The 24,677-nt window shown below is 65.6% G+C and overlaps 1 protein-coding gene across 2 annotated transcripts in view; it reads left to right on the forward strand.

Moving 5' to 3' along the window:
- Positions 1-700: 700 nt before the first annotated feature.
- NAV1 (neuron navigator 1) overlaps positions 701-24,677 on the forward strand; it is an 85,178-nt gene continuing 61,201 nt past the window's right edge. For both annotated transcript variants that reach the window (XM_079763390.1, XM_079763391.1), the window contains exons 1-2: positions 701-801; positions 8,332-9,135. In XM_079763390.1, coding sequence (XP_079619516.1) covers positions 8,367-9,135 — 769 coding nt within the window. In that variant the 5' untranslated portion in view covers positions 701-801; positions 8,332-8,366. The remainder of the gene's footprint in view (positions 802-8,331; positions 9,136-24,677) is intronic.

Here is a 24,677-nt window from a genome sequence, read left to right on the forward strand (position 1 = left end):
CCACGGGCAGACACTGCCTGTGCCGAGGGCATCCCAGGCCCAGCTCTGGCCCGTGGCTCAGTAGACATCTCAAACGAGTGAATGAATGAGTGAATGAATGAGTGAATCAATGAGTGAGTGAATGAATGAGTGAATGAGTGAGTGAATGAATGAGTGAGTGAGTAAATGAGTGAATGAGTGAGTGAATGAGTGAGTGAATGAGTGAGTGAATGAGTGAATGAATGAGTGAGTGAGTGAATGAGTGAGTGGATGAATGAGTGGATGAATGAGTGAATGAGTGAGTGAATGAATGAGTGGATGAGTGAGTGGATGAGTGAGTGGATGAGTGAGTGGATGAATGAGTGAATGGATGAATGAATGAATGAGTGAGTGAGTGAGTGAGTGAGTGAGTGAATGAAAGTGTGAGTGAATGAATGAGTGAATGAGTGAATGAATGAGTGAATGATTGAATGAATGAATGAGTGAATGAGTGAGTGGATGAATGAGTGAATGATCAAATGAATGAATGAATGAGTGAGTGAATGAGTGAATGAGTGTACTGGAGTCAGGCCCCCCTGCTCCTCGGCCCAACTTTGCCCAGAGACCTGCAGCCTCCGGGCTGCACGCGCAGGGGTGCAGGCACCAAGCTCTAGGGGGTTCCCCCGGCCCCGTGGAGAGGCGTCGAGGCCACACGTGACCCCCGTTCTGTGTCCGGCAGGTTGCAGACGGAGCCTGAACCCGGCCCCCCGCCCCAGGGCAGCTGCGCCGTGGATGGCTACTCCACGCCCCCTGGCGGGACGGAGGACGGCGTCTCCTGCGTGGGTGAGTGCTGGGGGAAGGACCTCCTCCTGGGGTGGGGGTGGGGTCCATCCCTTCACGGTGGGGCGTCCGCTGCGAATGGCATGTAAGCTTTGGGGCTCAGCCCTCCCATCCGGGCAGCGAGCACTTCGCGGTCAGGGGAGGACAGTGGCCCGTGGGCAGGGGACACGGCCTGACCTCGCTGTCCTCTGCCGGGCAGGTCGTCGGGGGTCCCGCGGGGCGTGGGAACGGGGTCCCCCCCCCCCACAGCCGTCTTCGGGCCTGGAGACGGCGGTGACTCGGGGAGGAGAGGGAGGGCGATGGGGTGGAGCCCAGGCGTCGAAACTGACCCACCGACCCCCACCGGGAACAGGCACGCGGGGGAGCTGGGCACACGGGGAGCCTGGCATGCGGGGAGCCGGGCACGCGGGGAGCCGGGCATGCGGGGAGCCGGGCACGGCAGGGGACACAGGAAGTGGGGCCTCCTGGCACCCGACACCCTCGGAATGAGCGTGTGGTCACGGGGAAACTATGTCTATTTTTACCCCGGCCGCGTTGTCGCTGTAACCGCTTCCTTATGTGCGCCACGCGGCGGGAACCACTGGCCGCCCCCGAACCAGGGGGGGGGGATTGTCATCCGGCCAACGGGGGGCTCTGGGGCCCCCCAGGCTTGTCTGCTGAGAGACCCCTCGCCAGTGCGACTGAAAGTGTGTCGCCCCACGGGGCAGAGAGCCCGGCACCCCGGGAACCGGGAGGAACTTCCCGTGGGGCCTGGCTGACTCATTCATTCATTCATTCATTCATTCATTTGTTCATTCATTCATTCATTCATTCATTCATTCGGTCGTTCGGTCATTCAGTCAACAGACCATCAGGGCGGGTTGGCCTTATCCCAGCACTGAGCTCACCACTGGGGTGAAAGGTGAATCGGGCCCGGCCGGCGTGGCTCCGTGGTTTGAGCGTCGACCTATGAACCAGGAGGTCAGGGTTCGATTCCCGGTCAGGGTTCATGCCCGGGTTGCGGGCTCGATCCCCTATGGGGGGCGTGCAGGAGGCAGCCAGTCCATGATTCTCTCTCATCATGGATGTTTCTCTCTCTCTCTCTCTCCCTCCCTCTAAAAGGAAAAATAAATTTTTTAAAAAGCAGGGTGGGGGTGGGGGTGGGGTGGGATGAATCAGACTGTGACCTGCATTCAGGGAGGTCACCATCTCGGGGTTCATCCAGCGACCTCACCCTGGAGAGTCTGTTGGCTCCCAGAAGGCCCCCCAGTGACCAGCAGCACGGGGGCGAAGGGGGGGGCTGGGCTTGTCCCCCGACGTCGTCGGAGAGCCGGGCATCTTGGAGCGTCGGTTCCGTGTTGCAGATGGTAATGTGCCACATCTCCAGCTGCGGATCCTGTGGCTTCCTGTCCGTGTGTGGACGCCGGGGGCCATCTGCCCTCGTCTGTAGCTCAGACCCCCTCCCTCCTGGACTGGGAACTCTCCGGGGTCCCCGTCCCCTAGCTTGGCGCTGTTGAGGGGGACAGCGCCCTTGGGGGACCGTCCTCGGCCTGGCTCTGCTTTGCTACTTATCGGCCTGGACAGAGCACCCAAATGAGGCAGAAGCGCTGACGGGCAGGGAGAGGATTTCCCATGATGCCCGGCGTTGGCATGGGCCTCTGGATGCCCGGGGGCATCCCCAACCAGCTGCTCCCTCCGCCTCTACCCCCGGTAAGCGCACCTGTGAGTCCACCTGGCTGTGCGGCCCCCACCTGCCCGTCCCCCCCGGGGCGCAGGCCGTGCTGAGCAGTGTCCGTCCGTCCGTCCGTCCGTCGGGTCTCCGCTTGGGAAGCCGGGGAGCCAGGCTGGCGTGCCTGTGCCCACATGTGCGAGGCCGCGTGCCGGGGGGGGGGGGGAAGCCCGCCCGAGGTTGACACGGATCCTTAATTACTTCCACTCGGTGGCATGTTGGCGGGAGCGCGAGTGACACGTATGAGGGCCTTGCCTCATCGGAACACGAGCAGCCGAGGTGCCCGCCCCCGCCCGCCGCTCCCGGGGGGCCGCTGCGTGCCTCACGCCCGGGTCTGCTGCCCTCCTGCCTCCTTGTCCCGCGGGGAGCGGACTCCACGTTGAAGCCCCCATGAAGGGTTTCGTGTCTCGTGGGTTTGGGAGCGGGGGGGTAGAGACGTGGGCGCAGTCTGGGAACCCCTTTCCTGCCCCGGGCCCTGGGCTTCAGGGGGCAGGAAGCACCGAGGGGTCGGCTCCCTCTGGGGTGACATCGGTCTGCGGGACAGGGAGGCTGAGACGCCCACCCTGCGCACCGGGGAACGCTCCCGACGCCCACCAGCCGTCCTCAGACGCCGGGTAATTGCCAGCGATTATTCTATTAGCGCTCGCGGATGACGGATCCGCGGCGCACCTCGGCGAATGCAACGCCTCGTTCGTTCATTCGAAACCCTGACAGAAACTCTCAGAGCACGGCGGTGGCGAGCGAGAGAGAGACAGGGGGTGCAGCCAGGCGCCCGGCGGCGTCACAGGGGTGGTTAAAGGGCCAGGTGTCTGTCCCCGGCTGGTTTGGGTTCGGGTTCGGGTCTGGGCCCAGGCCCAGGTCCGGGTCCAGGTGCGCACAGGTGCCTCCTTGCCGTTGTCTTTAAGTGTTTGGCCCCAAAGGACTCACCCAGAGAGACCGGGCAACGTTACGTCTCCCCAACAAGACTCCTGTCGGACGGCGGGCTTCGGGGACTTCTGGAGGAAGCCCTGCTGTGCGGCCGCGGTGGCGGCGAGGGGCTGGCCGGACGACGGCCTTCGGTTTGCTGAGCCTCGTGGTCCCCATCAGACAGGCGGACAGCACGTCTCTTCTGACCCCACACCCCTGAGCTCGAGGCCCACAAGGGAAAGTGCCCAACCCCGGAGCTCGGGGCACCTCCTGGGACAGAGCCCGGCCCCACGGGGCCCACAGCAACGTCTCCGTAGCCGATGCCGCCCGGGCAGAGCGCAGAGGTGGTGACTAGGCCCGGGAGGAAGCGGGCGGGTCAGTCCGGGAGGGCTTCCTGGAGGAGGCGGCCCCCAGAGGTGTGAGCACGCTGGTGCCTCCGTGTTGGACCCCAGTGCCCACCGCCCCTTTTCCAGGGGCTCAGGCTCCAGCTGGGGCCGCCCGGGGACACCTGGCCCGCTCTTGCCCCTGTCTCCCCCGGGGGTTATGGGAAAACGCTCCCCACGCCTCTGAGCGGAGCAGAGCACAGCTGTCGGGGGAGGAAAGGGTCCCCGCTGTGACGGGCGCCAAGGCTGTTCCCCCGAAGACGACCCGGGGCTTCCCTCCAAGGGTCGAAGAGAGGTCGCGGCCGGCCGCCCTCTGGCCCCGGGCAGCGGAGGAGGGAGAGGAAGCGCCGCTGGGACCCCGTCCCAGAGCCCGGTGTCCCTTCCAGCTCACCAGCTGCACCGTCTCTCCCGCGGGTTCCCGGAGGTCACGGCTGTTTACGTTCCCCCACACATCTGCTCTGAGGCACGCATTCGATCATTTCCTCCGTCGTAGTCATCCACCGCGGATTCCTGCGAGCCCACTGTGCGCAGAGAGCTGTGACGGGCTTTTCGTCATTCACCAAAGGTTCCTGCGAGCCCACTGTGCGCAGAGAGCTGGGACGGGCTTTTCGTCATCCACCGCGGATTCCTGCGAGCCCACTGTGCGCAGAGAGCTGGGACGGGCTTTTCGTCATTCACCGCGGATTCCTGTGAGCCCACTGTGTGCAGAGAGCTGGGATGGGCTTTTCGTCATCCACCGCGGATTCCTGCGAGCCCACTGTGCGCAGAGAGCTGGGACGGGCTTTTCGTCATTCACTGCGGATTCCTGCGAGCCCACTGTGCGCAGAGAGCTGGGACGGGCTTTTCGTCATTCACCGCGGATTCCTGCGAGCCCACTGTGCGCAGAGAGCTGGGACGGGCTTTTCGTCATTCACCGCGGATTCCTGCGAGCCCACTGTGCGCAGAGAGCTGTGACGGGCTTTTCGTCATTCACCGCGGATTCCTGCAAGCCCACTGTGCGCAGAGAGCTGTGACGGGCTTTTCATCATTCACCAAAGGTTCCTGCGAGCCCACTGTGCGCAGGGAGCTGGGACGGGCTTTTCGTCATTCACCTCGGATTCCTGCGAGCCCACTGTGTGCAGAGAGCTGTGACGGGCTTTTCGTCATTCACCGCAGGTTCCTGCGAGCCCACTGTGTGCAGGGAGCTCTGATGGGTTTTGAGAAACAGCCCACCCATCCTCAGAAGACCAACCGAAGATGGGAACGCAATGGAGTGAATAAAGGGTGTTGGCCACGGATGTGAGGAAGTTGCCCAAGTGGCCGTGACGCCCGGAAAGTCGCCGCCTGTGCCGCCCGTCACCACCAGAACCAATACTGAGGCGAGGACGGAATCTCCCTTTTTATTTTTTTTAATTGATGTCAGAGAGAGGAAGAGAGAGGGAGAGAGAAATAGAAGCATCCATGATGAGAGAGAATCATGGATCGGCTGCCTCCTGCACGCCCCCTACTGGGGATCGAGCCCGAAACTTGGGCATGTGCCCTTGACAAGGAATCAAACCCAGGACCCTTCGGTCTGCAGGCCGACGCTCTACCCACTGGGCCACACCAGCCAGGGCTGCAGGTTGTAAAGCAGCCCCTGTCCCGCCTCCCCTTTGGAAAGTGGCAGGACCAGGTCCCCTTCCCTACGCCGCCCCCGACATCACAGCGCCCCCTCTTTGCCCCTCAGCACAGCTCCCCTCGGCCGGCTGCATCTCTGAGGTGGACCCGTCCCAACCGTCTGTCCTGCCCGTGGGAGGGGCGCGGGGCTGGGGCTGGGGTGACAGGGGAGGACCCTCGCTTTTGAGGAATCCCTCGAGGAAGCATTCTGCACACCCTGGCTTCACCCTCTGGTGCTGGCAATGGCTGTTGCCACGGCAGCCGGGCCTCCCCTGGCAGCAAGGGATGGTGGGAAACTCAGGGGATGTGAAAGGAATGGAGAAAGAGCCACAGAGGGCGAGGGGGCCTGAGGGAGCGGCTGGAAGTTCCAGGATGTCACGGGGCCTGTGTCACGGGCGCAGGCCGACTCCCACATGGCAAGACCCTTTAAAGAGGGAAGCGGGGCCCTGGCCGGTGTGGCTCAGTGGATAGAGCGTCGGCCTGCGGACTGAAGGGTCCCAGGTTCGATTCCGGTCAAGGGCATGTGCCTTGGTTGCGGGCACATCCCCAGTAGGGGGCGTGCAGGAGGCACCTGATCGATGTTTCTAACTCTCTATCCTTCTCACTTCCTCTCTGTAAAAAATCGATAAAATATATTTTAAAAAAATAAAGGGAAGGGGGGAGAGGGGAAGGTGACCTGTGGACAGGTCAAGGGGATCCCCCCTGAGTGAGCTCATGAGATGAGCATGGCAGGGGTGGTCCTGCAGAGCTAACGTGGGGTGTAGAGGGCGTGGCGGGGGGTTCGCGCCTCACTTCCCAAGGAGGCGGGATTTCACGACCTACATTGAAGGGAAGGAGAGGGCTTGGGGTTGGGGGGCATATGACCTCCCTGGAGAGGAGGCACCGAGGAATGGCCTGAGGGGGTGGGGCAGTCAGATGACGGGAGAAGAGGAGGGTCAGGTCCCCAGCGAGGACCACGGAGAGGGAGGGAGGCTGAGGCCTGGGGAGCTGCCCTCTCCCCACCCTCCCCCTCACCGGCTCACTGACGGCTGTCACCCCAAGACCAGCGCTTAGTAGGCCCGACCCGGGAATGCAGGAGCCAGAGGCTGTGCTGGCCGGCGAGAGAGCGGGTGCAGGGGATCGATCGGGAAGGCCGCCCGGAATCCCCGGCGGGAACGGGGAAGGAAGGTGCAGGCAGCTCAGGCTCACACCCGCCCGCCCTGACACCCCCTCCGAGGAGTGGAGGGAAGGAGGGTGCGCCAAGGGTTGCCGGAAGGTCCTCCGGTGGAGGGCGCAGGGCAGCGTGGTGGCCTCGGGAGCTCCCAGGTGGAGCCTGCGTTTGTGGTGGCAACGGTCAGGCCTTAAGGATCTGCCTCAAGGGACGGCGTGGCGCCATGCCCCGCACCCCGGGCCTGTGCCCCGGCTGGGAATCGAACCATCGCCTCCTGGTTCATAGCTCGACGCTCAACCGCTGGCCCACGCCGGCCGGGCCAACCCCTTCCCTTTCGCGTCCGAGAACCACGGGGTTCTTTCGTGGGGGGCCACGGGGCGGGGATGGGCAGGGTCCCCTGACGGATGGGCAGCCCGCTCCGTGGGCCTGTGCCCACACCCCATCTCTCTCCCCTGGGCCCAGGTGGAGGGGGCGTGAGAAGGGCTAGTGTCTGCACCCCCAGGTTAGCTCTCCCAGGCTGGGGGCCCCGTCCTGGGCCTCCCTCCCTGGGCTTCCCCAGGCTGGCCACATCCCGTCCCGGTCCCCCCCACGTCCCTTCACCTGTGCGGCTGCTACTGCAACCACCGCACGCAGAGCCGGAGAGCCGGGGTGGTAGTGACTTTGACAAGGTCACCCAGTCCCCGAGCACGGGCACCCGACCGCCCGATACCGAGGACTAGTCGTCCTTCCGTGCCCTGACACCCCCTCTCCCGCGACCCGGTCAATCCTGGGCCCTGTGTCTCCAAACCACAGTCCTCAGGGGAGCAGCCTGGTGCCTCCAAGCCTGAACCAGGTGGGACTGGGAGTGTGTGTGTGTGTGGGGTAACCAGAAGGCTTGGGGGGAGGGGTGTCAGGGAGCCAGCCAGCCACCTGGCTATTCCCCCTTCCCCACCCCCTCCCAGGAGAACTCTGGCTCCTGCTCGGAGCTGCCGGGTCTCAGTCCCTTTGACCTGCACCCCCTGCACCCCCACATCTCCAGGACAGTCCCTGTCCCCCCGGCTCTGGGGTGAATGGACAGTGTCTCCTGTCTGAGTCCAAATCGAGGAGAAAAACTGGTGGCACCCGTTATCTCTACCCTCCCCCCCCCCCCCCCGCAACTCCCGTACCCCTACTCACCCGCCCCTGCGTCTCTTCGGCAAATACCACCCCCTCGAAGCCAGAAATAGTCACACAGCCCTCTCCCCACGCCCCTCCCTCGCGCACACTCCTCCCTCCCTCCCTCCCCGATTGCGCCCGCCTCCCTCCCTCCCTCCTCCCTCGCCTGCTCGGAGCCCAGCCGCAGCCGCAGCCCCTGCTCCAGCGGGCAGGCTGCGGGGAGCGGCGAGGGCGCTGCGCCGCGCGCCCCAGGACCCCAGGGCGAGCAGGCGCGGGGAGCCCGGGCTTCGGGGTTCAGGGCTTCCGTTCTTTCTTTGATTGATTTTTTTTACATATTTTTAATTTGTATTCCCCCCCCCCCCCGCCCGCCCTTTTCCTCTCCCCCGCCCCCTGCTCCCCCCCACCACCCTCCCCCGGTTTCCTCGCTCCTTCCTCTCCCCCGCTTCCTTCCGCGCTTCCTTCCTCGCCCGTCGCCTCCTGCGCCTCCCTTCCTTCGCCCTCCGCCCTCACCCTACCTCTCTCCCTTCTTCCCCGGTTTCTTCCGTCCTTTCTCTCCCCTCCCCTCCCCTCCCCCGCCTCCGCCTCCTCCCCGCGCTCCCCCGCCCCCGTGCCTGCAGACGCGCGGATCCTCCATGCGCTCCTCGCGGGCAGAATGCTGGGCAGCGGCGTCAGGAGCGCGCAGCCCGAGGTGGAGCTGAGCGGCGGCGGCGACGAGGGCGCGGACGGAGCCCGGGACCCGGGGAGGAAGGCGGCGGCGGCGGCGGCGGACGGCAGGGCCATGCTGCCCAAGCGCGCCAAGGCGCCCGGCGTTGGCGGCGGCCTGGCCAAGGCCAGCGCGGCGGAGCTGAAGGTCTTCAAGTCGGGCAGCGTGGACGGCCGCGTCCCCGGCGGGCCCCCCGCCTCCAACCTGCGCAAGCAGAAGTCGCTCACCAACCTGTCCTTCCTCACGGACTCGGAGAAGAAGCTGCAGCTGTACGAGCCCGAGTGGAGCGACGACATGGCCAAGGCGCCCAAGGGCCTGGGCAAGGCGGGCGCCAAGGGCCGGGAGGCGCCCCTGATGACCAAGACGCTGTCCAAGTCGGAGCACTCGCTCTTCCAGGTCAAGGGCGGCTCAGCTGGCGGCGGCGGCCCCAAGACCCCCCTGGCCCCGCTGGCGCCGGGCCTGGGCAAGCCCAGCCGCATCCCGCGCGGCCCCTACGCCGAGGTCAAGCCGCTCAGCAAGGCCCCCGAGGCCGCGGTGAGCGACGACGGCAAGTCGGACGACGAGCTGCTGTCCAGCAAGGCCAAGGCGCAGAAGGCGGCGGCGGGGCCCGCGCCCTCCGCCAAGGGCCCGGAGGAGCGCGCCTTCCTCAAGGTGGACCCCGAGCTGGTGGTGACGGTGCTGGGGGACCTGGAACAGCTGCTCTTCAGCCAGATGCTGGGTGAGTCCCGACCCACCCCGCCGCCCCTCTGCTTCCCTCCTCCTCCCCCCCCTCCTCCCTCCCGGACAGCTGCTTGGGGAGACTTGGAGAAAGCGCGCCCCCCCCCATCCCCGCCCCGCCCCACGGTGGGGCTCTCCAGACCTCAGGTCGGTGCGGAGGGCGCCTTGCGCCCAGATGTGCAGGGCTGGCCCGCCTCCAGCTGCGGAGGCCAGGCGCCTTCTTAGAAATGTCACCAGGAGGCCGCGCCGCTCGGGCCTGGGCAGGTGCGGGCTGGACAATGGGGTGGAGGGCGCAGATTCTCAGAACTAACCGAGCCCCTTGGGCGTCCTCGCGTCTTAAACCCCCACATCCTAACCCGGCGGAACCCGGGGACGGGTGGAGACCTCAGGGGTGTGGGCTCCTCCGGTCTGTGCGCTGTGAGAGCGCCGCGGCTCGGCTGGAGCCGGGGAGAGCCGGGTCCCCGGGACACGTGTGCGGGGAGCAGATGTGAGGCCGTTCCGCCCCCCCCCCGGAGCAGAGCTGGGGCCCCACTTCCTCTGTGGATCCCCCGGCGGGAGCGCGAGTCGGATATCCAGGGTGTGGGGGGTTCTGGCGAGGGGACCGCGCCTGGGGCCGGCGGTCCGCCAGCTGCGCGCATCTGGCCGCGCGTCCCGTCCCCTCCGCGCGCCTCCGGCCCAGACCCCTTCCCCAGGGCTGGCTTTTAGGGGGACCGAGGAGGGGGGTGCTTTGGCGCCGAGCCTCCCGGGTGACTGGGGAGCCGGCGCCCTTTGGCGAAGGGAAGCCGAGCCGGCGGGGAGGGAGGGACAAAGCCCGCTCTGGCGGCGGAGGAAGCACAGAGCGCGGCCCCATTGTTCTCGCCGCCCCGAGTCTGTGCCGAGAGCCCAGCGGCCCTGCCCGGGGTCCCTGGCCTGGAGATGGGGCGGCGCAGGGCGCGAGGCTGTGGGGCCTGGGGACCCCACACGGCCACGCTGATCCGCGGGTGTGGGGGGGCGGGCAGCCGGACCTGGAGCCCCGTAGGCCGTTTTGCCCGGAGGACTTGTTGCGGTGGCCGGGATGTAGGTCCTGGGCGCCCGGGGAGGTGGGTCCTGGGCGCCTGGGACCAGCTTCCCGGGGGGTACGAGGCGGGTGCCCGCCCCGCGGGAGCTGGGAAGGGGCGTGTCCGCGCGCGCGTGTGCAGGGGCGGGGCCGGCGCAGGCGGCGTCCGGAGTGACAGGCGGACGGGTATGGACATGGAGGGGCGGGTGCGCCCCAGAGAATGCAGCGCTGGAGGCTGGTGTACCCCGGCGCAGTCTCCCCGGCGCAGTCTCCCCAGCACCCCCAGATTCCCCTGTGCGCCCCCTGACCAGGGGCAAGGGTTCTGAGCCTCGCGGAAGAGGCGGCCTATGGGCTTTGCCCGGGCCAGAGGGGGAGGGGTTGGAGGTGGGGGTGCAGACACGGACCCGGGGACCTCCGGAGGGGGCCATCCCGTGCCCAGGGCTGCCAGTGGGGGAGAGGGACCCTAAGGGAAAAGAGGAATGATTCGAGGGCGGAGGAAAGGCGTGGGGACCGCGTGATGGAGAGGGGCCGGGGCGGGGGCGCTTGAGGCCGCTGTGGGAGGTGCTCATTGAGTCGGGGAGGCGGCACCAGGTGGGCTGGGGTGGGGTGGGGGTCGGGGTGGGCAGGGGAGCGAGAGGCGCCCACTGCCTGACGGGGGTGTGGGATGGAGCATCGGAGACTCAGACCAGCAGAGGGCACGGCTCTCCTGTTCAAGGTCAGGCCTCGCCTGCGGGACTTAGAGCCTCTGGGTGGTCCCCAGCCCTGGAGGTCCCTGGAGGTCCCAGCCGCCCCCGGACCTGGCCGCCTGGATGCCACCCTCTGAGCTGCTTTTCCAGGAGCAGTAACCTGCCCGGCCCGCGTGGTTCCGTGGTGGAGCCTCGACCTGGGAACCAGGAGGTCAGGGTTCGATTCCCATTCAGGGCACAGGCCTAGGTTGTGGCCTTGATCCCCAGTGTGGGGCGTGCAGGAGGCAGCTGATCCATGATTCCCTCTCATCATGGATGTTTCTCTCTCTCTCTCTCCCTTCCTCTCTGAAATCAATAAAAATATTTTTATTTAAAAAAAGAGGAGCCTTCCCCCCCCCCCCCCCAAGGCCAACAGCCCTGACCTGATGACCCCACAGAGGGGTAAACTCTCTGGCCACCTTGCCTGGCCGGTCCCTGGTGGGTGGGGATGGAGGTGGACTGATGGAAAAAGGGCCGGGAGAGAGGGGTCCGACTCTGAGAGGCCACAGAGGTGTGAGGTGACCCTGGTTGTCAGGACCACCCTCCGTGGGGAGCGGGGTGGCCTGTGGGGGCAGGAATGGCGGCCTCGACGTCTTGGGGTGGGATGGAGGCTGAGGACTCAGGGCGTCTGTTCCCCACAGCGAGGCTCGGAGTCAGGTTACGCTCCCTCCCGGGTCCCCTCCCAGACCCCCAGAAGCTGCCCAGACCCCGTTTCTGAGGGAACAGGGGCGGGGGGGTGGTGAGGCAGCCCCAAGTAAGAGCTTTTCTGGAGTGAAAGAGCGGAAACCTGACCGTCCCCTCTCGGAAGTCAGCTGGGGCCCAGATGGTCCAGGCGGGCGGCCCCCTGCCCCGTGCCTCGCCGCGGAAGCTGCCGAAGAACTAGGGTCCCACCGAAGAGAGAGAGCCCCAGAGACCGGGAGGCCGAGGGGTGCTGGCCCGGGATGGGGGCCACTTCCAGGAAGCGGGTGCCTTTGGAACACCCAGCCAGGAGGTCAGGGTCCGATTCCCGGTCAGGGCCCAGGCCCGGGTTGCAGGCTCCATCCCCGGTGTGGGGCGTGCAGGAGGCAGCCCATCTATGAGATTCTCTCTCACCACCCATGTGTCTCTGTCTCTCCCTCTCCCTCCCTCTCGGAAATCAATTTTTTAAAAATGTATTTAAAAAACAAACAAAAAAAGACAGTTTTCTTCTCCCCAGGGCCCCGCCCAGGCCCAGGCCCGGCTCCTCCCTACCTGCGGGCGTGGCCTCCTGCCGCTCGGAGGGGGAGGGGCGGTGGCTGCCGGAGCAGGTGTCCTGGGCTCCAGGGAGACCGGGCAGACGGCCCTCGAGGGCCCGGAGCATCCCTGCGTCCTGCAGCCGAAACCAAACCCCGGAGAGATGGATTGGACGGGTGCCGGGACCACGTTCCCTGAAATCCTGGGGTGTTTCCTGACACATTCCCCTTGTTCCACATGTGCCCCCCATCCCCCCATATCCATGACTGTGACCACACCTGCCCTGTCCCCACCACGCCTGGGCTGCCGGCCACAGAGACCCCCTCTTCTGCTGACCTCCAGTCCCGCCCTGCTTTTTTCCTTTTTTAATATATTTTATTGATGTTTTACAGAGAGGAAGGGAGAGGGAGAGAGAGTTAGAAACATCGATGAGAGAGAAACATCCATCAGCTGCCTCCTCCACACCTCCTACTGGGGATGTGCCCGCAACCAAGGTGCATGCCCTTGACCGGAATCGAACCCGGGACCCTTCAGTCCGCAGGCCGACGCACTATCCACTGAGCCACACCGGCCAGGGCTCCAGTCCCACCCTTTTTGGCACCTGTCCCTTCGCTCACGGCTCCTCACGGCTCCTCACGGCCTCCGACCCGGAGTCTCCAGGTGCAGGTTGTTCTGTGGGGCTCAGGGGGGAGCCAGGCCTGATGTCCAGGCTGAGGGGGCCCCCAGGGTGCACGCCTGCAGCTCGGCACCCCTGCCTCCCGCCCCCTTCGCCCCCCCCCCCCCCAGCCCCTGCACCCTTGGCGGCGTCTCCCCCGCCGGGAGAAAGGCCCTCTTCCGTGTAGAACACGCCGCCCCCTCACCCTTCCCCGAGCCTCAGGGAGCCGCGTAGCGGAACCCGTCGGGCTGAGCCGCCCACCTAGAGACGGAAGGAATCTCTCGGCAGCGCCGCGGGCAGGTGGGTGTTGTGTTTACACACTCCTGGTGACGGGGCGCTCACTACCTTGTTTGCCTGGAAAGCACTCGTTGCTGGAAAGCCTGTTGAGCCCAGAGTCTGTCTCCTGAGAGTTTGCACCTCTGGGTCCAGACCTGCGGCCCCACCTGCCTTTCCCAGCCCCCCCTACCCCCCCCCCCCCCCATACCCTGTGTTGGAGGCCAAACCCCTGTCTTTTTTTTCCATCCCGTCTTTTGAAATAAGACGATGGAAGGGGGACGCGGACCTGTTCCCCTGATTCCTGGGCCCAGCGTTGTCCAGCTCCCCCACCGGGACCCTCTCCCCTCAGCGTTGTCAGGTCTGCTTCCCAGCACCCACTGGGTACCCCTGGCCCTGCCGCCGCTCCCCGCCCGCTGCCTGGAAATCCCGTGAGCAGCCGGCGGAGGGGAAGCGCGCACACATGGTTCTCGTTGGCGCTGGCTGACCTCCGCCACAGCCTGTTTGCATTCCCAGATGCGTTTGATGTCCCCGCGCCCAGCCGGGCCCTGCCTCCCTGCACCGGAAGGGCTGAGCGGGCGGCGGTGCAGGAGCCGGGGGGGGGGGGGGGGGGGGGGACCCTGCTGGGCCCTCAGAGCCAACGCCACCTCCCACACCTGCCCCGCACCATCGCCCTCGCTTCGGGGGCCGGGGCTCCCCACCTCGTTCTGCCTGTCAGGCTGCTGCTGAGGTCGGGGTGCCCACGGACGAGGCCCCTGGAACTGTTTCTGTCCCCGGCCGGAGGCCGAGCGAGGATCAGAGTGGTGCCAGGGGGTGCCAGCATGGGCCCCGCTGTGAGCTGAGCGTGGGCACGGGCGCGCGGCGGGAACCGGCGGGAGGCAGGCTTGGGGCTTGTCGTCTGTTATCAGCATCTCTGCCTCTGGCCGGACCAGGAGGAGAGGGAGGACCCCGCCGGCGCCCCCAGACGGGGGTGAGCGCCCCGCTGAGCCCCCTGCGGGTCCAGGTGCCAGCCCAGAGCATCGGCTCTGGCGGGTCCCGGGCCCTGGCTGGCTGGCCGCCGCTGGTCCTCGTAGATGCGTTTTTGACGCCCGGTTCTGCCCCGGCCCGGCTCCAGCCAAACCTCAGCCCGGCGGCCAGCCCGGCCCGCGCCGTCCCCACTCTATTTTAGAGTCGCAATGATACCCTGCGTGGCCGCAGCGCGGGCATCCTCTCCGCGGAGCCCTCTGAAGTCCGGGCGGCCGCTCTGGCCCCGGAGGCCTCCGGGCGCCGCTCCTGTGATTAGGGCGTGCTCGGGGGGCCACGGGTAGGGCGGGCCCAGGCGTGCGGGGAACGCCCTCGTGTCCTTCCCGGGACCCCAGGCGGATCCTGAAGGGTGTCCGATGGGTGCTGCCCGTCGGTGGGGTCTGGCCTGGAGGTGGGGTGATGTCCGGCCCCCCGGTGTGCCCATGGGGAGAGCCGGGCTGCCCCCAGGCCCCTGGGCGGGGCAGGAAGAGGGGGCCGTGCTCACAGGGCTCTGCCCCCAGGGCCCGGCACCTCCCGGCTGGGTTTGCTCCCAGCTCAGCAGGCTGCGTCCCTGCTCCTGCCGCCGCCTCACGGGACCTCCTGGGCCCCCAGGGACCCCAGGGCGAGGCCTCCAGCTTGGCCTTCAGCCCAGCCCGAGCTTCGGGGTACAGGGGAGGGCCCAGCTGCAGGCTTTGGGCCCCTAGAAGGAAGCTCCCAGCGCGAGACCCGGATCCCGGCCTTGTCCTCGGTGGGCGGGTCAGACACCTCCTCCCCAGGCCCGTGTGGCCCTGAGGCGAGCAGTGATGACTTAAAGTTATCCCCGCTGAGCTGAGCCCCCCGGTCTGCGGTCTGTGTGACCCCTTACCGTCCTCACGGGGAGGGGTTATTCAGGGTCACTTTCACAGCCCAGCAGGTTGCAGGGGGGGTGGGAGGGCTTGTCCCATCCATGTTAACCCTGTGGGTGCAGGACTGTGGGTGCTGGACTGTGGGTGCAGGACTGTGGGTGCTGGACTGTGTGTGCTGGGTTGTGGGTGCAGGACTGTGGGTGCAGGACTGTGGGTGCGGGACTGTGGGTGCTGGGTTGTGGGTGCAGGACTGTGGGTGCTGGGTTGTGGGTGCTGGGCTGTGGGTGCAGGATTGTGGGTGCTGGACTGTGGGTGCTGGACTGTGTGTGCAGGACTGTGGGTGCTGGACTGTGGGTGCTGGGTTGTGGGTGCTGGACTGTGGGTGCTGGACTGTGGGTGCTGGGTTGTGGGTGCTGGACTGTGTGTGCAGGACTGTGGGTGCTGGACTGTGGGTGCTGGGTTGTGGGTGCAGGATTGTGGGTGCAGGACTGTGGGTGCTGGATTGTGGGTGCTGGACTGTGGGTGCTGGGTTGTGGGTGCAGGACTCTGGGTGCAGGACTGTGGGTGCAGGACTGTGGATGTTGGACTGTGGATGCTGGACTGTGGGTGCAGGACTGTGGGTGCAGGACTCTGGGTGCTGGACTGTGGGTGCAGGACTCTGGGTGCTGGACTGTGGATGCTGGACTGTGGGTGCAGGACTGTGGGTGCAGGACTGTGGGTGCTGGGTTAAGGTGCAGGACTGTGGGTGCAGGATTGTGGGTGCTGGATTGTGGGTGCTGGGTTGTGGGTGCAGGACTCTGGGTGCAGGACTGTGGGTGCAGGACTGTGGATGTTGGACTGTGGATGCTGGACTGTGGGTGCAGGACTGTGGGTGCTGGGTTGTGGGTGCAGGACTGTGGGTGCTGGACTGTGGGTGCAGGACTCTGGGTGCAGGACTGTGGGTGCAGGACTGTAGATGTTGGACTGTGGATGCTGGACTGTGGGTGCAGGACTGTGGGTGCTGGGTTGTGGGTGCAGGACTGTGGGTGCTGGGTTGTGGGTGCTGGGTTGTGGGTGCTGGGTTGTGGGTGCTGGACTCTGGGTGCAGGACTCTGGGTGCAGGACTGTGGGTGCAGGACTGTGGGTGCTGGGTTGTGGGTGCAGGACTGTGGGTGCAGGACTCTGGGTGCAGGACTGTGGGTGCAGGACTGTGGGTGCTGGGTTGTGGGTGCAGGACTGTGGGTGCAGGACTGTGGATCCAGGACTCTGGGTGCAGGACTGTGGGTGCTGGGTTGTGGGTGCAGGACTGTGTGTGCAGGACTGTGGGTGCAGGACTGTGTGTGCAGGACTGTGGGTGCCGGGGTGTGGGTGCAGGACTGTGTGTGCAGGACTGTGGGTGCTGGGCTGTGGGTGCAGGACTGTGGGTGCAGGATTGTGGGTGCTGGACTGTGGGTGCTGGGTTGTGGGTGCAGGACTGTGGGTGCAGGACTGTGGATCCAGGACTCTGGGTGCAGGACTGTGGGTGCAGGACTGTGGGTGCTGGACTGTGGGTGCAGGACTGTGGGTGCTGGACTGTGGGTGCAGGATTCTGGGTGTAGGACTGTGGGTGCAGGACTCTGGGTGCAGGACTGTGGGTGCAGGACTGTGGGTGCTGGGTTGTGGGTGCAGGACTGTGGGTGCTGGGTTGTGGGTGCAGGACTGTGGGTGCTGGGTTGTGGGTGCAGGACTGTGTGTGCAGGATTGTGGGTGCTGGACTGTGGGTGCTGGGTTGTGGGTGCAGGACTGTGGGTGCTGGACTGTGGGTGCAGGATTCTGGGTGTAGGACTGTGGGTGCAGGACTCTGGGTGCAGGACTGTGGGTGCAGGACTGTGGGTGCTGGGTTGTGGGTGCAGGACTGTGGGTGTAGGACTGTGGGTGCAGGACTCTGGGTGCAGGACTGTGGGTGCAGGACTGTGGGTGCTGGGTTGTGGGTGCAGGACTGTGGGTGCTGGGTTGTGGGTGCAGGACTGTGGGTGCTGGGTTGTGGGTGCAGGACTGTGTGTGCAGGACTGTGGGTGCTGGGTTGTGGGTGCAGGACTGTGTGTGCAGGACTGTGGGTGCTGGGTTGTGGGTGCAGGACTGTGTGTGCAGGACTGTGGGTGCAGGACTCTGGGTGCTGGACTGTGGATGTAGGACTGTGGGTGCAGGACTGTGGGTGCAGGACTGTGGGTGCAGGACTGTGGGTGCTGGGTTGTGGGTGCAGGACTGTGTGTGCAGGACTGTGGGTGCTGGGTTGTGGGTGCAGGACTGTGTGTGCAGGACTGTGGGTGCAGGACTCTGGGTGCTGGACTGTGGATGTAGGACTGTGGGTGCAGGATTCTGGGTGCTGGACTGTGGGTGCAGGACTGTGTGTGCAGGACTGTGGGTGCAGGACTGTGGGTGCTGGACTGTGGGTGCAGGACTGTGGGTGCAGGACTGTGGGTGCTGGGTTGTGGGTGCAGGACTGTGGGTGCTGGACTGTGGGTGCAGGACTGTGGGTGCTGGGCTGTGGGTGCAGGACTGTGGGTGCAGGACTGTGGGTGCAGGACTGTGGGTGCTGGGTTGTGGGTGCAGGACTGTGGATCCAGGACTGTGGGTGCAGGACTGTGGGTGCTGGACTGTGGGTGCAGGACTGTGGGTGCAGGACTGTGGGTGCAGGACTGTGGGTGCTGGACTGTGGGTGCAGGACTGTGGGTGCAGGACTGTGGGTGCAGGACTGTGGGTGCTGGACTGTGGGTGCAGGGCTGTGGGTGCTGGGCTGTGGGTGCAGGACTGTGGGTGCAGGACTGTGGGTGCTGGGTTGTGGGTGCAGGACTCTGGGTGCAGGACTCTGGGTGCAGGACTGTGGGTGCAGGACTGTGGGTGCTGGACTGTGGGTGCAGGACTGTGGGTGCAGGACTGTGGGTGCTGGACTGTGGATGCAGGGCTCTGGGTGCAGGACTGTGGATGTAGGACTGTGGGTGCAGGACTGTGGGTGCTGGACTGTGGGTGCAGGACTCTGGGTGCTGGACTGTGGATGTAGGATTGTGGGTGCAGGATTCTGGTTGCAGGACTGTGGGTGCAGGACTGTGGGTGCAGGACTGTGGGTGCAGGACTGTGGGTGCTGGACTGTGGGTGCAGGACTGTGGGTGCAGGACTGTGGGTGCTGGACTGTGGGTGCAGGACTGTGGGTGCAGGACTGTGGGTGCAGGACTGTGGGTGCTGGACTGTGGGTGCAGGACTGTGGGTGCTGGACTGTGGGTGCAGGGCTGTGGGTGCTGGGCTGTGGGTGCTGGGTTGTGGGTGCAGGACTCTGGGTGCAGGACTCTGGGTGCAGGACTGTGGGTGCAGGACTGTGGGTGCTGGACTGTGGGTGCAGGACTCTGGGTGCAGGACTGTGGGTGCAGGACTCTGGGTGCAGGACTCTGGGTGCAGGACTGTGGGTGCTGGACTGTGGGTGCAGGACTCTGGGTGCAGGACTCTGGGTGCTGGACTGTGGATGTAGGACTGTGGGTGCAGGACTGTGGGTGTAGGATTGTGGGTGCAGGACTGTGGGTGCAGGACTGTGGGTGCAGGACTGTGGGTGCAGGACTGTGGATCCAGGACTCTGGGTGCAGGACTGTGGGTGCAGGACTGTGGATCCAGGATTCTGGGTGCAGGACTGTGGGTGCAGGACTGTGGGTGCAGGATTCTGGGTGCTGGACTGTGGGTGCAGGACTGTGGATCCAGGACGGTGGGTGCAGGACTGTGGGTGCAGGACTGTGGGTGCAGGACTGTGGGTGCAGGACTGTGGGTGCAGGACTGTGGATGTAGGATTCTGGGTGCTGGACTGTGGATCCAGGACTGTGGATCCAGGACTGTGGGTGCAGGACTGTGGATGTAGGATTGTCGGCGTCCTCATTTCTGGGCCCGGAGACTCGGGCCGGATCCAGAGCCGGCCCTGGGCCTGTCTGTCCTCTGTCCACCCCGGGGCCCCTGTTCCAGGCCCTTCCGTCGGCCAGCAGCCCCTCTGGGGGTCCTGGGAAGGCCCTCCCAGGGCCGAGGCCTGAGAGCCGCCCCCGGGGGCTGGGGGAACATCTGGGGAAGAACGAGGCCAGGACGTCCCGGCTGCTCCCTCGTCTCGGAGGGGAACAGGTGCGGGGCGGGCGGACGCGGACCCGCTCTTTCCCAGAAGCTGAGGCCGGGCCGGGGCCGGGGTGTCGGGTGGGGGGGGGGGGGCGCCGGCCGTGCCTTTGCCTTGGGAGGGGGGTGTCCGATGGGGGTGGGGAGGGACTCGCCACAGAAGACCCAGCCAGGCCTGGAGTCCTGCCACGTTCCCACACTCGGCCCCGCGGTCGGGTTTCCTGCTGGAACCGTATCTGTGTCACCATCGTAAAGCCGCAGCTTCTCGGCCCAAGCTGTTGGCAGCGGCTCCGGCGTCTTCAGTCACCCCCCCTTCCTCTCCTGGGGGGCCTGGGAGGAAGGGCACGGAAGACGGGGGTCGCGTGCCCCGGGGAAGGGGTCGGGTGGACCCAGGTCAACGCCTTACCTCTTTGTCACCAGCTCTGAGACCCTGGCCTCTCCGAGTTCCTGTCTTCTGACCTGCTTTTTAACATTTGTATTGATCTCAGAGAGGAAGGGAGAGGGAAAGAGAGAGAGAGAGAAACATCCATGATGAGAGAGAATCACGGATCGGCTACCTCCTGCACGCCCCCCACTGGGGATCGAGCCCCAAACCCAGGCCTGTGCCCTTGACCGGGAATCGAACCCTGACCTCCTGGTTCAGAGGTCGATGCTCAACCCCTGAGCCACGCTGGCCGGGCTGGGATGCCAGTTTCGTACTTTCTGGCATCGGATCACTTGAGACCATGACCGGGGTCCGTGTCGCATCCCTCAGCCCTTGTAAGGACGTGAAGGAGCTCCGTGCGTGGGCCGGTGACTCCCAACGCGTCTGGACGGGGTCTGAGGCCCGTGGGGACGACACAGGAGGGGGCAGGCGGCTTCTGATTCCCACCCTCTCCCCGACAGCCCCCCCACCCGCCCTTCGGTCTGTGCCCCGGGGAGTCAGCCCGCCCCCCTCTCTTTCTCGCGCCTCCCTCTTGCTTCTCGTCTGTTCAGGGACTGCAAACTGACACTCGTCGGCCGGAGCCAGACAGAATTGGAAGGGAATGAGTCCCACACCCTCCTCGCTCAGCGTCCCTGCTCCTTAAAAAAAAAAAAAAGATCGTATATTATCTCCAGCAGCTCCGTGTGTGGGAAACACAGTCTGGGGGGAAGGCAGATGGGATGGGGGATGGGGAGGGAGCGACAGTCCCTTATTTCCACGGAGGAGGGATCGGGAGCAGTGATGGAGGCGGGAGGACCGAGGTGGGACGCGGAGAGCTGGTCCTTGGGACCACGGAGGCCGCGCTGTCCGTGGCCAGCCCCGGGGCGGCGGCGACACCTGGGTCATGGCTGCTGGAGGGCGTCACCCACCTGGGTAAGGGAGGAAGTGGGGGTTCTGCCTTCCTCCGGAGGGGGAGCCCTGTCTCAGAGTCAGCTCCCCGGCACCCTGAGGGGGTGTGGGCTTGCGGGTTTGAGGGTTTGGGGATCCGGGGAGGCAGGTTTCCTTGCGAAGCCAGCAGCCCCCCCCCGGCGTGTGGCTGCCCCCCCCCCCCCCCGGCGTGTGGCTGGCTGGTCAGGGTTTCTCGGAATGGCACCAAAATCAAGAGCCAAGGAGCGAAGTGAGGGCACCCAGGTCACTCCGGGAAGCCAGGCTCCCGGGCAAGGTCAGGGGACACCGAGGAATCCAGCCGAGGCTCAGCCCCGAGGACGTGCCCTTGTCCTTGACCCCGGGGCGCCCACAGTATCGGGGTCCCCACAGTATCGGGGTCCCCACCGTATCGGGGTCGAGGCTGGAGGGGGTCTAGAGATGAGATCAGACCCTCCCCTTGGCCGATGGGCGAGCACAGCCTTCCCCAGTGGAGAGAGAAGCCTGACTCTAATCTTTTTTAAAAAAAATAAAATAAATAAAATGCTGCTGTTCATTTTAGACCTAGCACTTCTGCTAAAAAAAAAAGTGAGCTTCCACACTTTCACTGTTTCTTAATGAACTGGTTGTGCTGGGCTCGGTGGGGATGTGAGAGAAGCCTGGAAGATGTATGTCTGGGTCCCCGAATCTGGGGGATGTGCGCTGCTTAGCTGTGCGCCCAGCTCCGGCGGCACGTGGGCACGTGGGCGGGCCGGGCCGGGCCGCAGATGGGCCGGGCCCACGGGAGGGAGCGCTCGGGAGGGGCGGCCGCGCGGGGCCCACGCGCACAGACTGCGCTTCTGCTGCCTCCGCCTGGCGTAGTGGCCGCGGGGGCGAGGCGGGGTGTGAAGCTGAAATACACGCGCCCCTTATTCACAGGCTGGATCACCGGGCCCCCCAAACGGTGACTCCACCTCCCAGCCAGGCCTCCTCCACAACGGCCACGCCCATCCCTCTACAGGCCACGCCCAGCTCGCCATAGACCACGCCCAGCTCGCCACAGGCCACACCCATCATGCATAGTTCCTGTCTGGCCGCCCGCTGGCCACGCCCACCCCTTCACCAGCCACGCCCAGCTCGCCACAGGCCACGCCCATCCCACAGGCCACACCCATCACTCATAGTTCCTGTCTGGCCGCCTGCTGGCCACGCCCACCCCTTCACTAGCCACGCCCAGCTCGTCATAGGCCACGCCCATCCCACAGGCCACACCCATCACTCAGTTCCTGTCTGACCGCCCGCTGGCCACGCCCACCCCTTCACTAGCCACGCCCATCCCGCCATCAGCCACGCCCACCCACCCCCACTTCTTCAGCTGAGCCCAAAGCAGAAATTCTAAGCAAGCAACAGGCCGTGCCTGCCCCCCGCCTCCAGCCTCCTGGGAGGAAAGGGCTCAGCGGGCAGCCCGTTAACCGGGGACAAACGGGGGTGGGGGGTGGAGGGGGGGGGCTCAGACAGTGGGGAGGACGTGGGCCCATCGTTTGGCAGCAGGTGCAAGCCCCCTGCCTGGGGCCTGGACAGGACTGTTGACCGGGAGTGGCTCGGACACTGTGACCTGAGGGAGCTCACACCGGGAGGGTGTCCAGGGGTGACTTGTTGACCCTGATGGAGGTGGAGGCGGGTTCTTAGGAGAGGGCCGGGCAGGGCCGCGGGCCAGGCCTCCGTCCTTCGCGCCGTTTCCTGCGAGCCTTGCTGGACAGACAAGGTGCGGGGACCCTCCTTAGCTGTGGACCGGGAGCCCTGTTAAGTCGCCATGGTAACCCTCTGGCGGATAGGGACCCCGGTTGCTATGGAAACTTGTCTCAAACCAAAAAGTATTTTGGGGGAGGGTTTTCCGCAGAGAAAGGGCGGGGGGGGGGGGGGAGGGGACCATCTGTGGCTGCGTCACGTGGCCCAGGATCCTGTCTGTTTCCTGTTCAGGTCCTCGGAGAAGGGGAGGGGGGTGAGGGCTTGTCCCGGCCCCCCCCACCCCCACCCCGGGGCACCTGGTGGCATCAAAACATAGCTCCCGTTTCCATGGTGACCGTCTGACAGCATCTCTCAGGGCCTCATCTGCTCTTGACACGAACGTGAGAGCAGCCAAGCGGACGTCCCTGGCGGCCGGTTCCCCCGTCCCCGAGCCCCCCTCGGTCAGGGCCCTTCCTGCCTGCGGCCGGACCGGCCAACCTCAGCTTCCTGGATACCACCCACGGGCAGGATCCGCGGCCCCCCTCCTGTGAGCTGGGTGACCGGGCTCTCGGGGGCCCTGCCCTTGAACTCGGGGCCCTCCGGGAGGCGGTTCTGCTGGACCCGCCCCGGAGGAGTCGGCCCGTTGGGAAGCCTCTCCTGTCCCCGAGCCCCTTTCTCCCGTGGGACAAGGGGCGTCAGGACCCCCGGTCTGCCCACCACCATTTCTCGTTGGCCCCAGCCTGCTTGGCTCAGTGGGTAGGGCGTCAGCCAGCCCTTGGACTGAAGGGTCCCGGGTTCCATCCCAGTCAAGGGCACATACCCGGGTTGCAGGCTCAGTCCCCGGCCTTGGCCTGGACTCGTGCGGGAGGCACCCAGTCGATGCGTCTCTCTCACATCGATGTTTCTCTCTCTCTCTCTCTCTCTGTCTCTCCCGCTCCCTTCCACTCTCTGTAAAAATCAATGGGAAAATGCCCTCGGGTGAGGATTAACGAGCGAATGTATGTATATATCACGTTACATGCCCTCCCCCCCCCCCCCCCCCCCGTCTGAGCCACCTGGGCTTGGAGTTCCTCTTGGGGCTTTGTCATCCCCCCCCCCTTCATCCTCCCCCCCCCCAACCATCTTCTGAAGCTGGATGTCGGGAGAGGGGCCTCAAAGGGGAGAAAAAAATAAGCGTTTCGCTGGCCCAGTGCCCTGGCCCCCACGTTGTCATTCGTGCTTAGAATGTGTCCCCAAGTCCCCGAGGGGCCTCGGTGCCCCCGACCACAAGGTGGGACCCCAGCCCCACTTTGGAAATGAGTCCACCCCAGTGGCCCGGGGCGGGGGGTGCAGGGGGGCCCCCCGCCAGGCCAGACTGGCCAGGGAGGAGCCACAGGAAGGCGTGCGCGTCGCCGGGGAGGTGTGTGGGGGGGGAGGTCGGAAAAAAGGGCCACCACACCCTGGAGACCTCGGTGTGGGGTGCCCGCCGCCTCCCTCTGCCCCTTGAGGGAAAACTTGACCTGGGAGCCCGTGCGCTGAAGCCGGGCTCAGGGACGTCGCCGTCTGCCGTCTGTCCCTCCCTCGCGCTTTTCTCGCCCAGGACTGCGGGCCAGGGGCTTCCCGGGGGGCACGGGCCCAGCTCCGTCCTGGTCCCCCGAGGGGAGGGAGGCATCGGAGCCTCCAGGAAGGAGGTCAGGCCGGGAAGAGTGGGGACAGCTGAGACGTGAGGGCGCTCAAGGCCCGGGTCCCGGTGGCCTCCCGCTGTTCCCCTCCTCCCCCCACCCAGCCACCCGCCGGGAGGTGAGCCCAGTCCCGGGCTCCAGCCCAAACCCGTCCTGGCCCCGAGGAGCCGTTCCGGTCCCCTGCAGCCAAGCGTTTTTATGCCAAAATAATCGGGTCGTTAATAATCGCGTCACGCGCTGTGTTTCTGGCTCTCGCGCGTTTCGGGTTTAAATCCGTCGAGGAATAGCTTCGCGCCTCGGCCCCCGGACTCCGGCCGCCAGGAGTCTCCCGTTTTGCTTGACTTGACGTCAGCGTAGTCCTCATGCTGAGTCCCGACCCACCGGAGGGGAGTCAGAATGGCTGGGGTCCTCTCCCAACCCCCCGGCTTGGCGGGCAGGAAGGCGGAGGTGGGGGCGGCTTTGCTGTGGCCCCTGCAGGCTGCTGGGCACTCAGACCCCCGGCGGCCTCGCGGCCAGCAGCCGGCCAGTTCGGCCACGGTGGACAGGGACCTCTGCCGAGGCTGGGGCAACCGCTGACCAGGGCCCCCTGCTCTTTTTATTTTTAAAAAAATATATCTTTTTATTGATTTCAGAGAGGAAGGGAGAGAGAGGGAGAGAGAGAGAGAAACATCCTTGATGAGAGAGATTCATGGACCGGCTGCCTCCTGCACGCCCCCTACTGGGGATGGAGCCCACAACCCGGGCCTGTGCCCTGACCGGGAATCAAACCGTGACCTCGCCCTCACCGGTGTGGCTCCGTGGATAGAGCGTCGGCCTGTGGACTGCAGGGTCCCACGTTTGATTCCGGTCAGGGGCATGTACCTTGGTTGCGGGCACATCCCCAGTACGAGGTGTGCAGGAGGCAGCTGATCGATGTTTCTCTCTCATCCATGTTTCTAACTCTCTCTCCCTCTCCCTTCCTCTCTGTAAAAAAAAAAAAATCAATAAAATATATTTTTAAAA

Source organism: Cnephaeus nilssonii (genome assembly GCF_951640355.1).
Source record: "Cnephaeus nilssonii genome assembly, chromosome: 23".
In the NCBI taxonomy this organism is placed as follows: domain Eukaryota; kingdom Metazoa; phylum Chordata; class Mammalia; order Chiroptera; family Vespertilionidae; genus Cnephaeus; species Cnephaeus nilssonii.